This window comes from Ovis aries, chromosome X, assembly GCF_016772045.2.
Source record: "Ovis aries strain OAR_USU_Benz2616 breed Rambouillet chromosome X, ARS-UI_Ramb_v3.0, whole genome shotgun sequence".
NCBI classification, from domain to species: Eukaryota; Metazoa; Chordata; class Mammalia; order Artiodactyla; family Bovidae; genus Ovis; species Ovis aries.
The window spans coordinates 115447406-115462683 of record NC_056080.1 but is presented as its reverse complement, the minus strand read 5'-3'; the positions used below and the strand labels follow the sequence as shown (position 1 = coordinate 115462683).

Here is a 15278-nt window from a genome sequence, read left to right as displayed (position 1 = left end):
CTGCTCATTAAATGTCAGTAGTTATTGCAATTAATTGGCTAGCTATATCATTATTATTTGTATGTGGATTACATTCTTCAGTGAACAAAAGGCCCAATTTTGAAATTCTCAGGAAAAATAGTTTCACAGATACAGGTTCATCAATCAGTCTTCATCATTAGTGTCATCAAATAATGTATAAAAGGCATTCAGATTCACAGGTTTCAAATTACTGAGGAAATGAGATCGTCTGTCTTGGCTGCTTCTAGTAGTTAGATCACAGCAGTGGTTCACAAAGTCAGCCTGCAAGTCACAATCTTGAGAAATACCTTAAATTGTGAAATAGATACACTGGGAAAGTACATAAAAATAGGAATGGATTCTCATAAAATACTGTAAAGAGGCTACTCAAGCAATCCCTTTCAGCCCAAGAAAGAAAATGTTAATTACCAGGACCCCGGAAGCTGCCCATATGTCACTTCTAAATCACCACCCCCCACTGCCCCTAAAATCACTATCTTGACTTTTGTCTCTTCTTTTAAAAAAAAAAAAGTCTTACCACTCTTGTGTTTATCTCTAAACAGTGCAATTTCATTTTTTCCTGTTTAGAAATACTTAATATAAGTTGAATTATCCAGAATGGGTTCTTTTGTTGTAACTTCTTTTCCTCGGGATGAAGATTTATCCATGTTATTGCATGTTGGTGAAATTTGTTCATTTTAACTAGTGTATAGTGTCCCATTGTATGAATCTAACAAAATCAGTTATATTCTAGATGGATATTCGGGTTGTATCTAGTTTAGGGCTATTACGGACAATGTTACTCTGAACAGTTTTAATGTCTACTAGTGTATATATGTGTGTGTTAGTTGCTCAGTTATGTCTGACTCTTTGTGAACCCATGGACTGCAGCCTGGTGGGCTCCACTGTCCATGGAATTCTCCAGGCAAGAATACTGGAGTGGGTAGCCATTCCCTTCTCCAGGGAATCTTCCCAACCAGGGATCGAACCTGGGTCTCCCACATTGCAGCCATTGCCACATTCTTTACTGTCTGAGCCACCAAGGAAGTGTATATATAACTCTCCCCGTTTTCAGTTGGGTTCTCTCTCTTTTTCTTACTGACTTGTAGGAGCTCTACGTATGTCCTAAATGCAAATCCTTCATTAGTCACCTGTGTTGGAAATATCTTCTCCCACTCTGTGACTTGCCTTTTTGCGCTCTTAGTGGCACCTTTCTTTTTTTCCTGTTAATGGCCTTTAATTTTTAATTTGGTTTTTAAATTTTTATCAGAGTTGTACATGCACATAGTTTAAGGAAGAAAGCCATTCTTTGAGGCTTATTAAATAAAGACATTTTTCAACATGAAAGGTCTCTTAATGGCATCTTTCAATACACTAACAAGTTCTTAAATTGAATATGGTAACAATGATCAATCTTTTCATTTACAGTTAGCATTTGTGTGTGTGTATGTGTGTGTGTGTTGTTTAGGCAATCTTTTTTCCCCCTTGAGGTCATATAGATATTCTATCTTGTATTCTAAGAGCTTTACTCTTTGTCTTTCACATTCTTTTTTACAGCCCACATGGTGTTGCTTTTTGCGTATGGTATGAGAATCAGTCCAACTTCTTTGCCCCCTATGGATAGCCAACTATCCCAAATAGCACGTATTGAGAATTCTATTTATGTGTGGAAAATCTTCTGTTTTGAAGTGCCACATTTTAAAAAATCAAGAATCTGGGTCTGAATCTATTTCTGGGTTTTGTATTCTATTCTGCGGATCTGTTTGTTCCTGTGCTAGTCTTTCTGCTTTTCAATCAGTACTGTTTTATAATAAATTCTCATGTCTGGTGGAGCAAGTTCTCCCACGTTGCTGCTCTTCAAAAGTGTCTTGGCTCTTCTTGGCACTTTGCCTTGCCTTATGAAGTTTAGAAATCAACTTGCCAAGCTCCACAAAACAAACAAACAAGTGAAATAACCCAATGGGGTCTTTCATTGGGACTTAGTTAGGTCTTCTTTTACTTTCAATGAAATGTTTACAGTTTCTTATAATAGAGGTCTCATAAGCTTTTGTTAGATTTATTCCTGGGCACTTGATTTTCTTTTTCATTTTTTTGTTGTCTTTTTAAAAAGATTTTTATTGGAGCATAATTGATTTACAATGTCACGTTAATTTCAACAGCAAAGTGGATCAGTTATATGTATACATATATCCACTCTTCTAAAAATCCTTTTCCCATATAGGCCATTCTAGAGTATTAGGTAGAGTTCCCTCTGCTATACAGTGGGTCCTTGAACGCTGTGTGCTAAGTCACTTCAGTCGTGGTCCAACTCTTTGTGACCCTGTGGACTGTAGCCTGCCAGGCTCCTCTGTCCATGGGATTCTCCCGGCAAGAATACTGGAGTGGGTTGCCACTCCTCCAGGGAATCTTCCTGACCCAGGGATAGAACTTGTGTCTCCTGCATCTTCTGCATTGGCAAATGGGTTCTTTACCACTAGTGCCACCTGGGAAGCCCCCAGTAAGTCCTTATTAGTTATCAATTTTGTATATAGTAGTATGTATATGTCAACCCGAATCTCTCTCCCCACCTTACCCCCTGGTAACCATAATTTTGTTTTCTATGTCTGTGACTCTATTTCTGTTTTTTGAATAAGTTCATTTCTACTTTTTTTTTTAGATTCCACATTTAAGCGATACCATTATATTTGTCTTTGTCTGACTTCATTCATGGGCACTTGACTTTCGAAAGCAATTGTTAATGTCATCTTTAAAAAAATGTATTCTCTCACGCTTCTTGCTGGTATGTAGAACTACAGTTGTGTGTGTGTGTGTGTATTTGTCTAGCATTCTTGCTAAATATCTCAATTCCTATTAATTCTAATAATCATTCCAAGATTCTTTTAGATTTTCTAAGTTCATCATCATACCATTTATGAATAACAACAGCTTTGTTTTTTTCCTTTTCAGTCTTCAGACTTTTTTATCCCTTGCCTTAGTACACTGGTTAGGACCTCCATTAAAGAGGTTTTTTTGAAAATTAATTTTACTTTTTGGCCAATTTAGTAACTAAAATTTATTAACTCAGTTAGACACATTAACTACTTTTTAAACACATTGATACTATTTAAAAAGTAGAAAACAGTAAATATATGAAAAACTTCTTCCCAGGTCCAGACCTTACTTGGCTTGTTAAAAATAACAAATCTGAATTGCAAACTTTATCAAGTGAGACTTTTCCATGTCTGTGTTTTTAAAGTTCCACAGGGGATTCTCATAATTAGGTTTAGAGACCAATGGAGATTTGTCCATGCAGAGTTTAGTAGGATTGTGTAATTCAGTGACTCCCAACTCTGGCTGCACATTAAAACCACCCAGGAGCTTTAAAAATCCTGATGTGTGGCTCTTACCCTGGACCAACTGATCTGAATCTCTGTAGGTGAGGTCCAGCCTCTATAGTTTTTGAAAGTTCCCCAGGTGATGGGGGAGGGTGGTCTAGGGAGGAGCAAGAGGGAAGGTTTGCCCAGGGACACAAAGGAGACATTTGGGGGTGATAAGTATGTGGATTATCTTGATCTTGGAGATGGTTTCACAGGTGTGTACATGTGTCAACACTTATCAAATTGTACACTTTAAGTATGTGCAATTTATTGCATGTCAATAATATATCTAAAAAGGTACTTAAAGAAAAAACAATCCACGTGATTCTCGAATACAGCAACGGTTGAGAATCATTGTTCTAATAGAAAGGGCATACGGCTGGAAGGGGAAGTTGGAAAGACTTTCATCTGCCAACAGTTGGCTGTGTACTCTTAGATCAGCGACTTCATTCACTCTGGATCTGTTTCATTCTGGCCGGTGGGCTCGATGTTTTCTCAAGTACTTTTCAGCTCTGATGTTTTGATTCTTTTGCTTGCCTGGCTGTGTGGCCCAGGCTGCTGGTGCACCTCCTGGCCACACGAGGGGGCTGTGCAGCTTGCAGCCTCTTCCTCTCAACTGAACACTCTAGTGAGGTCAAAATAGGCTGTTCTGGCGTCTTTCCCTTCTTTCTGTCCTCTTGGAGAGTGCGAGCTCCACTTCTGAAGCATCATCTTCAGCTGCCTCCATCCAGTGGTCCTACTGCAGGTGAGACTTTCATTAAGCAAAATAAATCCATGAATCTCTGAATATACAGAACAGCTTTTTAAAAGAGGCTCAGATTGCTTTGAAAAAAAATAGCCAGTTCCTGCAAAGCAATGAAAATAGGATCTAATTAGAGAATGTGTATGTATACACATGTATCTATGTATGTGTTTGTCTGTCTATTAATAAGCACAGTAATAATCTTACTCTACTGCCCCTGGGCAAACGATCCATCCATGTAAAAGGCAGTATGTTTGTTACAGGTGCAATTTAGAGATCCTTCAGACTGTAAACATTGTTTAGATGAAAAATGGAATCAAGGTTAGCAAATAAACCTCGTCTTTTTCCATTTAATATTATATAAAGTGCTTAAATATGGGAGTGTGTGTATTTATCTCTGTGTCTCTTTATCTATGTGTTTACGTATATTCAGGTGAACAGGTTGGCTAAGTATTTTAGAATGGAATCTAATCAGACACTCTGGGCATTCATCTTCATTTTTCTGGGACCTGACAGGGAAAAAATCTGGATGCTCTGGAAGAGACTGACTAGAACTGATGTTATAAAATGATCTAGATATGTCCTAAATTTTAATGAATGCATTATTTGATGCATTTAAATCCAGCTCAGAAATAAAAAGCAAATGGTTTTCCAAAGTGTAAGGGATTGTTTTTTAAAAAGGAAAAAGAACCCTCCTCTTACTCCCACGCATAGACTTTCTCAAATAATACTGTAAAAACCTTAACATTCAATAGCTTTGTCTTTTATGTTTGGTCTGATTGCAATTTTCTTCCATTTTGATTCCTAAATTTCAGATTATTCTATGAACCAGTCACAACACCCTGTGGGCACACCTTTTGCTTAAAATGCCTTGAAAGATGTCTAGATCACAATGCGAAGTGTCCACTGTGCAAAGACGGTCTTTCCCAGGTAAAACGTTGTTTCTTTCTTGATCGGGTTAGCTTATTTGGAATTGGGTATGAAGACAGTATCCTATTGGATCCCAAGCCACTGCACTGTGCTAGAGCAAAACATCCCTTCAGACCATCAATTTCTCCTGTCTTCGAGCCACCCCTCCTCTCTCCACAAAGTCCTCCAGGGAAATGAGGCAACAGCTAGCTTTTTATGAACTGCTAGCAGTGAGATCAATCTGTGTTGGAAACAAAAGTATCAAAATGATGATAAACATGAATCAAAATGGTGATAAACATGGATCAAATTGATGATAAACACGGATCTTGGTTCTAATCCCATCATGGCCTCTGATTCACTGGTCTTGGCTCATTCATCTATGAGCTCCAGTGTTCCTTTATCATCAATGTTTATTCCATAGTTTGAAGAGATCACTCCCAGGTTCCCAGGAAAACCTCACAGCCCTTCACTGTGGTCCTTGTCCCTCTCCTCAGCTGCCTCCGTTATTATTAGCAGGTATTTGTCTGCTTGAAAATCTCTGGGGGTTCCAGGTCCTCTCAAATGAATCACACAAACACCCACCTTTGCTTTTCAAGTGGGTTTGCTGTAATTTTCTATAGCACAAGAAGATCCGGGAATCCATCTTGTCAGCCCCTCTCCCCCTGCCAGGGACTTGTCTGCCACATTTACAATTAGTATTCATGTTCCTTGACCCCTGTCATCCCTGAGGAGAGGCTGGAGATGATGCAAGACTCTCTCTTGGTGAATGTAGATCCACAGAAGTCACATGTTGAGCTTTCCCAGCACCCCACCATTTAAACTAAGGGAAGGAAGTGAGATAATCACCCAGGATAGCCCTGAGGGTGTGTGTTGGCCTGGGGGGAGGGTCAGTGTCATGTCTGGCCTGGGTAAAGAGGTGGGATTGCTGTCCTGATTGTAGGTGAGGAGCCCATTGCCGTTATACTTAAATAATGCATTCGCGTTGTGGGAACATTACAACATTCAGAACAGCAGAAAGAAGGAAAATATACTGTTGACATTTTAATATGTGCCTTTCCTGGGTTTTTGTTTTAGCATCAGCAGAGGTGTCACCTCCTTCTTGAATAGGCTACCTTCTGGGCCATTGCTTTCTCCCAAAGACTGGGCAAGCCTCTTATTTTCCTGCAGCCAGGCAATAGCAGTGGCTAAGAAGGCATCCTGGAAGCAGAGGCTGTGGGGTCCTGGACTTAGGGGCTAGAAGTTATTTCCACCTGTCTCTGGGTATTCACCTGGGGTCACACTCGCACCATTTTCCAGAGAGAGACATATCTTATTCTGATCATGTTCACTGCGGAACAGACATACGTTGGCAAAGGAAAAAATGTCTGAAGCCTGCCGTGTTATACTCAGGAGCTCCCCCTGCTGGGTCTGTGTGGGTAGTTTCCATAACCAGCAATTCTCTGCAGATGTTGTCATCCCCATTGTCTGGTTCACGCCGTTAACACCCACTCCTTACAGCTCCTTGGATATGCATAGACTAGGGCTGTTTGGGATGCGAGTAATAGTGACAGTTGAGCCTGAGTTAGGTTCTGAAATCAGGGTTTATAACGTAAATTCAGTGATATCTAGATGTTATAATTTAAAAAATAAATAGGCAAATGAAATCACCAGTATTTAGTTTATTTTAAAAATACTTAAGTTAGAGGAGAAAAATAGTTATAATATATAGACTCAAAGTATCCAGAAGCCAAGCACTGAGAGTGTGGCAGGGCAGGAAAGGATGAATGATTTTAAAATTGCTTTCTCGTTCCCTGAACCGTTTGACCGTGGACTTTCAGCATATCTCAGGTGGAGAACATTCTGGGAGCTTATAAACACAATAATCAGAAAAAAGGAAAGGAAAATATTGTCTCCCTTAATTGACAAGAAACATGATCATAATCAATTTCAGTGTTTTAGGAAAGCTATGGCATTTTTAAAACTTCAATGCAGGTGTTTTTCCTTGTTAAAATATTTTTTCTAATTATACAAGTAATTCATTGCATGTGTTTTTTTTAAGGTAAACTCTAACCTCCAGAGATTATATGCATTATGACCATATGAGCTGCCAATGTGTCGATCCACGTAACTCCAGTATGTTGGTCACTGAACTGTTCTACTGATTACATCAGAAGTGCTTTGTATTTCTCTGATGACTGCATAATATCTAACTGCCTTGTTCCCCATGTAGTGCTTGGCATCAAGAAAGTACAGCAAAAACGTCATAATGGAAGAGCTAATAGCTAAATTCCTTCCGGAAGAACTCAAGGAACGAAGGAGGCTTTATGAAGAGGAAATGGAAGAACTTTCTAAGTATGCACACTGCTGTTTTCAGTTTCATTCACACCAGCTCATAGAACTGAAAGTGCACATATCTTCCCCATTTAATACCATCAGCTTTAATACCATGCTGATAGCTTGAAATTGGCCACAGTGAGAGTGTTGACACCATGAAAATTGGCAAATGCAGTAACAAGGACTTCCCCTCCCCACCCTAGAAAGCTGATTGTTCATTTACCAGCTCACCACTGAAGAAACTTAAGTCAAACCACTGACCAGGTTATTGGCACTAGTAGCTGGGTGTCATGGGCAGGATTAGATTGGAATAAGTTATCAGGGGAACTGAATGAAGTATAGTTGACCCTTAAACAACATGGATTTGAATCATGCAGTTCTACTTATATGTGGATTATTTTCAGTAGTAAATACTGTAGTACTGCATGATCCAATGTGTGGTTGGTCAGATCCATGGATGCTGAACCATGGATAAAGATCAATGAAAGTGAAAGTCACTCAGTTGTGTCCAACTCTTTCCGACGCCATGGACTCTACAGTCCGTGGAATTCTCCAGGCCAGAATACTGGAGTGGGTAGCCGTTCCCTTCTCCAGGGCATCTTCCCAACCCAAGGACTGAACCCAGGTCTCCTGCATTGTGGGCAGATTCTTTACCAGCTGAGCCACCAGGGAAGCATGGATAAAGAGGGCTGGCTCTAAGTTACATGCTGACTTTCAGCTGTGCAGAGGGTCAGTCCCTGTAACTCCCAAGTTGTTCAAGGGTCAGCTGTATTCTGAAGACAGTCTTCAGATACATAAGGAGGTTCTATGAGGTTAAGAACTTTGATGTCAGTCAGACCTGGGCTTGTGACACAGTTTTGCCACAAAGTGAGTAGACTTCATGACCTTAGGCAAGTCACTTAATGTCTTTGGGCCTCAGTTTCCTCATCTGTAACTTGGGGATAACAGTAGTTCCTACCTCAAGGACTCATTATGAAGATCAAATGAGCTGGTGCAGAGTAAGCACAATAAAAGTAATGGTAAGAATGCTTCTGAAAAAAAAAGAATGCTTCTGGTTATTATGAGTCCTCTTCCATCACAGGTGTTGTGAGAGGTAGTGAGTAGGGGTGAGATGGAAGTAGGGCTCCAAACTCTCTGCCTCAGGTAGCAGAAAAAGCAGTGGGAAGCCACTAATTTCTGCCTCTCGTACTGCTGCCCACTCATCTCCCCATTCCCAGCAGAATTCTTACAGTGTTCTGAGGGTGAAGTTCCCGAGGAGGCTGTTCTGGTTTTATGCCCACCCCATAGAAAACATTGTTAAACTGAAACCAGTTTGTCTGCACCTCTCCCCTTGACTAACATGTTTTCCTGGGAAGCCAGAAGTGCAGTCCTTCTTTTCTCATTGACATGTTAGATCTCCTGCAGGAGTCTTTATCTTTCTTTCTGATATTACGTTCACCTTGAATCTTTCTGAACCCTCTTCTCACGTATCATTTAATGTCTTATTAATAAACACTGGAATTTACTGGGGATATTCCTTTAGGGGAATCAAATTTAATCCTTTTTGAGATTTGGGCAGACAATCTTATATTTGTTGGCAGATTTAGGTTCAGATGTCCCTGTGTTGGATTTACTAGACAAACAAGAGAACTGTGATTGGGAGGAGCTGGCCTGGTTGGTGGTTCCCCATCAGGCTGTGTGTCTGAATCTTCATGGGCACACATTGAGAGGCAGACTCGTAGGTCTTGATTTCAGAGCCACTGCACCAGTGTCTCTGGGAGGGTGAGGTGCAGTGGCCAGGCTGTCTGTGTTTAAGGGCCTCCAGTGACTCCAATGCACAGGAGCATTTGAGCATCACTGGGCTGTATTACTCTTGCCTCTCTACTGCTCCCTCCTCCCAGCTGGACCTGCCATGCACATCCTCTGGGAGCTTTGCAAATGGGAGATGCTCACAGGGATCTTGCAGAGATTTTCCCACCATCCCTCTGGAGAGCTGGGTCCACTTTTACCACCAGTGCCCTTCCCCATACTGCCAGCAAGACACCTGGAGAGATTGTTTGGAGTGGAGAGTATAAAAGAAAGAAAAATATGAGGTATAACTGTCATCGACAATGTTAAGGTACTAGAGAACTTCATTACCCAAATTAGAAATGTATAGAATATCCATTTTAATCATAGCCGTTAGGCTAACCTGTGCATCAGGTAATGGGACTCAGCCTACAGCATCAGATGCATTTTACTATTTTTTTATCAGCTGTCCACACTTTATGCCTCCTTGTCTTCCTGTGGGGGATCCACACGGTGAAATTCGACCAGCCTTTCTCTGTTCTGCTCCCATGCTGTGAGATCCATGTCATTTGCTCTTCCTGACAGCTTAAATAAGAACGTGCCTATTTTCGTGTGCACCATGGCCTATCCCACGGTTCCTTGTCCCCTGCACATCTTTGAGCCTTGCTACCGTCTGATGATCCGTAGATGCATTGAGACAGGCACACGACAGTTTGGCATGTGCCTTGGAGATCCTGTCAAAGGGTAAGCGAGGAGTCGGGTGCGTCAAGGGAGGTTGGGTAGAAAGGATTTGTGGTTTTACTTCGGGGCCCTTCCAGGTGCGTTTGTAAGGATCAGGGTCCCTCCGGCCCCTAGTTTTATCGTGTGAGAGGCTGCCTGTTTAAAGGCACCTAAGGATCAACCTTTTATTAAATAGCTGATACATATTCTAAAACTTGTTTTATAAGAGTGTGAGCCCTGGAATTAAACTGACTGGGTTCATATTCTGGCTCCAGCCTTGGAGGAAGTTTGACTTCGGGCAAATAACTCAACCTTTCTGTGACTCAGTTTCCTTATCTGTAGGATGGGTACAATAATAGTACCTACTTCTCTGGTTTGTTGGAAGGATTGGGGAGTTAATAATGCACATAAAGTACTGCTGCTGCTGCTGCTAAGTCGCGTCAGTTGTGTCCGACTCTGTGCGACCCCATAGACAGCAGCCCACCAGGCTCCCCTGTCCCAGGGATTCTCTAGGCAAGAACACTGGAGTGGGTTGCCATTTCCTTCTCCAATGCATGAAAGTGAAAAGTGAAAGTGAAGTCACTCAGTTGTGTCTGACTCTTAGCAACCCCATGGACTGCAGCCTACCAGGCTTCTCCGTCCATGGGATGTCCCAGGCAAGAGTACTGGAGTGGGTTGCCAGTGCCTTCTCCGATAAAGTACTGAGTACAGTACAATAAACGGTAACAGTTACACATTAAGATCAGTTTTCACACAAGCATTGCCTGTGGTGTTATTACAGCTATAGATCCTGGGACAGACAAGAAGGCAGAAGTCCCTCAAGATACAACATGGGGTATAGAGATGGAGCAGGGATAGCGGGAAACAGCTTATCAAGAATTTCCTTTCTTAACTCCATTCCCTCTAAACAGGTTTGCGGAATATGGCTGCATCCTAGAGATCAGAAATGTTCAGTTCTTTGCTGATGGCCGCTCAGTGGTCGACAGCATAGGCAAGAGGCGCTTCAAGGTCCTCCATCAGGGCCAGCGGGATGGTTACAACACAGCTGACATCGAATACATTGAAGACCAAAAGGTGAGGGTGGCCACTGCCAAGAATTCTGAAGCCAGGCTCGCCATGTAGCTTGGCAGATGAAGATGATTGCGGGAGGATTTCTCAGCACTGATGGGAGCCTGGGGATTTCTTCCCCATCTGCTGCAGCCACATTGAATGCCTCCGGGTTGCAGTTCGATTGTGGAACAGCAGTGCACAGCCCATTGTCCAGCCTTCCCCTGCTTAGTTGCTGAGTTGTATCTGTGCATGAGAGGTGCCGAGCCAGATCAACCCTGCAGCCCATTCAGCACTGGAATTGGGTCTCTGCCAGAGATACCAAGATCTGGAGCTGGATCTACATATATTTTATTTATTTATTTATTTATTTATTTATCTTTTACAACTTTTCTTTTGAGATAATTGTAGATTCACATGCACATTTCTATTTTTAAACGTGCAGTGTGGCCAAGAGCCCTTCCCAATAATCCATCATTCCATAAGTGAGAAAGAGGACATGTCCAGTTAATCCTGGGTTTTCTGAATTAATGGGTAAATTATCCTGTAATCATTGATATTTATATTCACTTCTTAGTACAAGAGTAATAAACATTTGCTCAATGAATAAATGTATTTGCCTTGGAAGATAGAGTTACACGCTGAGACACAGACACATTCCTGTCCCTCTTCCCAGGGAGCAATGGGAAAGCAGATGTCAAAAATGAAAAGGAGAGAGTTGTGAACTAGCACAACCTAGGTGAACAGCACACATCCACTCAGGCCAGTTTGCATCGCTAGTTTTCTATATGTCTGGCTGTTTCAGCTCATTTACCCAGTTGAACCTTTCTCCAATCCACCACTCTCAGCAGTATTTCCACACAGTCCATCATCCAGCTGAAGAGCCTTTCACACATCACACAGCCCACAACCAGAAGGGTGAGCCTTCCCAGAGGGTGGCAGGAGGGATGCTCAAAGAGCCACGTGTCATAAAGAGTTCTAGGTGTGATGGAGAAGGTACAGAACGCTTCATTCCACTTTGGTACTTTCAGGTTCAAGGAGAGGATTGTGCTGAGCTCATGGGATTACATAGCTGTGTCTATGAGCAAGCGTCATCATGGTTCCATTCCCTCAAATCATCTCTGAAGAACCGGATACTCAATCATTTTGGTCCAATGCCAGAGAAAGATGCTGATCCCCAGGTATATGAAAATGTCTTTTTGTAATCAGTCATTCCCACCAGATAAGAGAGCCTGGGTTTTGTGATTAGATGGGTGTGTGGTTTCCATCCAGCAAATTTAGTGTGGAGGGGAAGATGGATCCAAATTGGTCTCATTCTGCTAGGCAGTGGGCATCATGGTTAAGAACAAAAGGACCCCAAGTCAGACTTGGGGTAACTAAAGTGAAGAGTCTTTCATGGGAGTCCAGATGCCCACCGTGGTGATGTGTTAGGGTGACAGGATTCACAAAAGGCCAGGCCTAAAAGAAGGGGATCTAGGGGAACTGAGATCAAAGGCTGCCATGTCTCAGGGGCTTCAGAGCTCTCTTCCCCATTGCTCAGGGCCAGCCACCTTGCAGGGCTCCAGCTGCAGGACCACAGAAACTTTTCATACCCAGCTCCCTTGAAGCTTAGCCCTAGAGGTCTAGACCGTTATCATTATCCTCATTATGGGATGAGCAAGTTTCCTGAGAAAACTGACCCAGTCCTTAAATCTACCCTTTTCTCTACTAGAAAAGAGCTCACTAGATTCTACCAGATCAATCTATTTCCTGGAGGGATAGGTCCATGTGAGAGATCCAGCTGCAGATCAGAAAAAAGCTCCCCAGGAAAGTGACAGTAGCTAATTTTCATGAAGCTTTCCGTACCTAGTGTAAATCAGGGAATAGGAGTTGGTGATGAATAGGGAGGCCTGGAGTGCTGCTATTCATGGGGTCGCAAAGAGTCAGACACGACTGAGTGACTGAACTGAACTGAGGACAAGATTGGAGATGTTATTGTCAAATATTAATATTTTCACACCATCACCTTTCCACATTCTGAGCTAGCTTCTGCAATATCATCCCCATAACTTCCTTGATTCTTGACTTATACTCATTCTTGACTCTGTCACAATAGTAAAATAGAGTATGTTGGTTCTGACATCCATGCTAAAAGATTGATCCTCCTTACCTCTAGCTATGTGACCTTGGGCAAGTCCTTTCCCTTTTGTCAACTTTCCCCATCTCTGAAATGAAGGAGGTAGATGAGGAGGTCTCTAAAGTTCCTTCTTCCTCTTGCCTTCTAAGGCTGTAAAACACCAATCTCTTCCCTAATGGGCTGAAGTGTCTTGTTTTCTCCAGACCACAAATGTGGCTCCTTCCCCCTATTCAAAGGCATCATGAATGTTGGAGGGAGAAGGGCAGTTAATGCTTCCCAGTGATCAGGCTCCTGGCTCTGGGCCAGTGTGACTCATGACTATGACAGAGCTCTGAGAAAGCTCACGATCAAGTTGAATATTCCCCTTCATCTTCTGGAAAGCATTCTCCCCGAGTCAGGCAAAAGATAGAGCTCAGTAATGGTGACAGCATCTTCCATAAAAGAAAACATGGATGCCACAGAGTGATTCATAAGGGATCAGTGACACAGAAAGCTGAAATCTTGGGTTCTGTTTCATTTCGTTTGAGGACTGTTATCATGTTGCTTTGGCAGCAGCGGCAGAAAAAAACAAAAACAAAAAACATCTAGTTTGAGCCATTCAATTCTATAGCCCCAGCGGTCCCATTAATAAGAATGTTCTAAGGCTCCAGAGGGGGTTTCTTAGAAACTGCCACATGTATTAACATTAGCTTAAATATCTTTCTTAATGATCTTGGGAAATACAGTTCAGGATATGTCGATCTAACATTCAGAACTTATCAGAGGAGGGAGGAGATGTTACAGACTGCAGCGAGGGACAAAAAGAATCCAAATGAATCTAGAGGCATAGAGAAGCAAAGAGGCAGCAAGGGTTGGGGGAAAATCAGGTGACCAGTTTGGAGGCAAATAATCCCATGTGTAGATGGTTTGACCAGAATGTGGTTCTCTGCAGTCCTAAAGCCAACCTTCCGAAGGATGTGGGCAGGAAGCTCATTTGGGGCTTAGTAGGAAATAAGTTGGGTGTCCTGGTGGCTCAGTGGTAAAGAATCCGCCTGCAATGCAGGAGATGTGAGTTTGATCCCTGTGTGGGGAAGAATCACTGGTAAAGGAAATGGCAACCCACTCCAGCATTCTTGCCTGGAAAATTCCATGGACAGTGGAGCCTGGAGGGCTCAGTCCATGGGGTTGCAAAAGAGTCGGACAGGACTGAGCAACTAAACAACGAGAAAATAAGTCAGCAATGCCTACAATGTGTGCCTGGGACACTGCTGACAAACAGAATTTTGGTGCAGGATTTCTGTGGGGGTGGGAAAGCTCTTTATTTGAGGAAACCTGGGGTGGAATATATTTCCATGTGACTGTGTTTTGCAATTGGAATTTTTGCAAAGTTTTCCTTTGAGACAGTGAACCATTGGCTCTGGTTTTTGGGGAGAAGCTAACTGTGGCCCATATAGTGACCTGGCATATATATGTAGACTCTTGCCTTCAGCCAGAAACAGGGAAAGGAAGGGAGGTAAGAGACTCACAAAGCGTAAGAAGCCATAAGAACTGAAAGCTCACATGCTTTGCATACCAGGCCTAAGGGCCTAAACAGAATCTAAGAGGTGGAAGAGGCTGAATAGTCATCTCTTGGTCTCCACGGGGGATTGGTTCCAGGAGGCCCCTTCTATAAAGTGATGCAGAGCAATGAGTACAACCAGCCCTCTGCATCTACAGGTTTCATGTCTGCAGATTCAGTCAACCAATTTCAGTCCGTAGTTGGTTGAGTCTGCGGATATGGAGGGCTGACTGCAGTAGCTAGTTCAGCTCATGAAATCACACTGGCTAGAAGGTATGGTGTATTTATTAAGATATCAATGTGTCTGCTTTAACCACTACCAAAAATAACTGTAGCTTAGACTAGATAGAGAGCAAAAGTCATAGAGATGGGGAGCTAGGGCAGCCGTATTCTATGAGATCATTCAGACACCCAGGCTCATTCCTGACAAAGCTCTACCCTCCTGTAACTGCTGCCCTCATCCTCCTGAGTAAAGAAAGTGATCATCACTATGTCCACGTTCTGCCCAGGGGAAAGGGAGAGAAAGATGAAGGCAAGGGCACATGCCCCTTTTCCAGAGAATGACCCAGAACTTATACGCATCAATGCCTCTTACATCTCATTAGCCAGGACTTTGTCATATGGCTGCAAAGGAGACTGAGCAATGTAGCTTCCCCACCCTCGGCCCCAGTGGCTGTATGCCCAGCTAAGATAAAGGGAAATAGATATTGGGGAGGGGGTGTAATTAGCAGTCTCTGCCACACACAGAAGCAGTTCTACCTGGATTGT

At 42.5% G+C, this 15278-nt stretch overlaps 1 protein-coding gene across 5 annotated transcripts in view; it reads left to right on the top strand.

Annotated features, from left to right (window-relative positions):
* Positions 1-15278, top strand: part of LONRF3 (LON peptidase N-terminal domain and ring finger 3) — a 63167-nt gene that overhangs the window by 18920 nt on the left and 28969 nt on the right. For all 5 annotated transcript variants that reach the window (XM_060407683.1, XM_060407684.1, XM_004022395.6 and 2 more), the window contains 5 exons: positions 4914-5028; positions 7220-7341; positions 9676-9834; positions 10722-10884; positions 11889-12038. In XM_060407683.1, coding sequence (XP_060263666.1) covers positions 4914-5028; positions 7220-7341; positions 9676-9834; positions 10722-10884; positions 11889-12038 — 709 coding nt within the window. The remainder of the gene's footprint in view (positions 1-4913; positions 5029-7219; positions 7342-9675; positions 9835-10721; positions 10885-11888; positions 12039-15278) is intronic.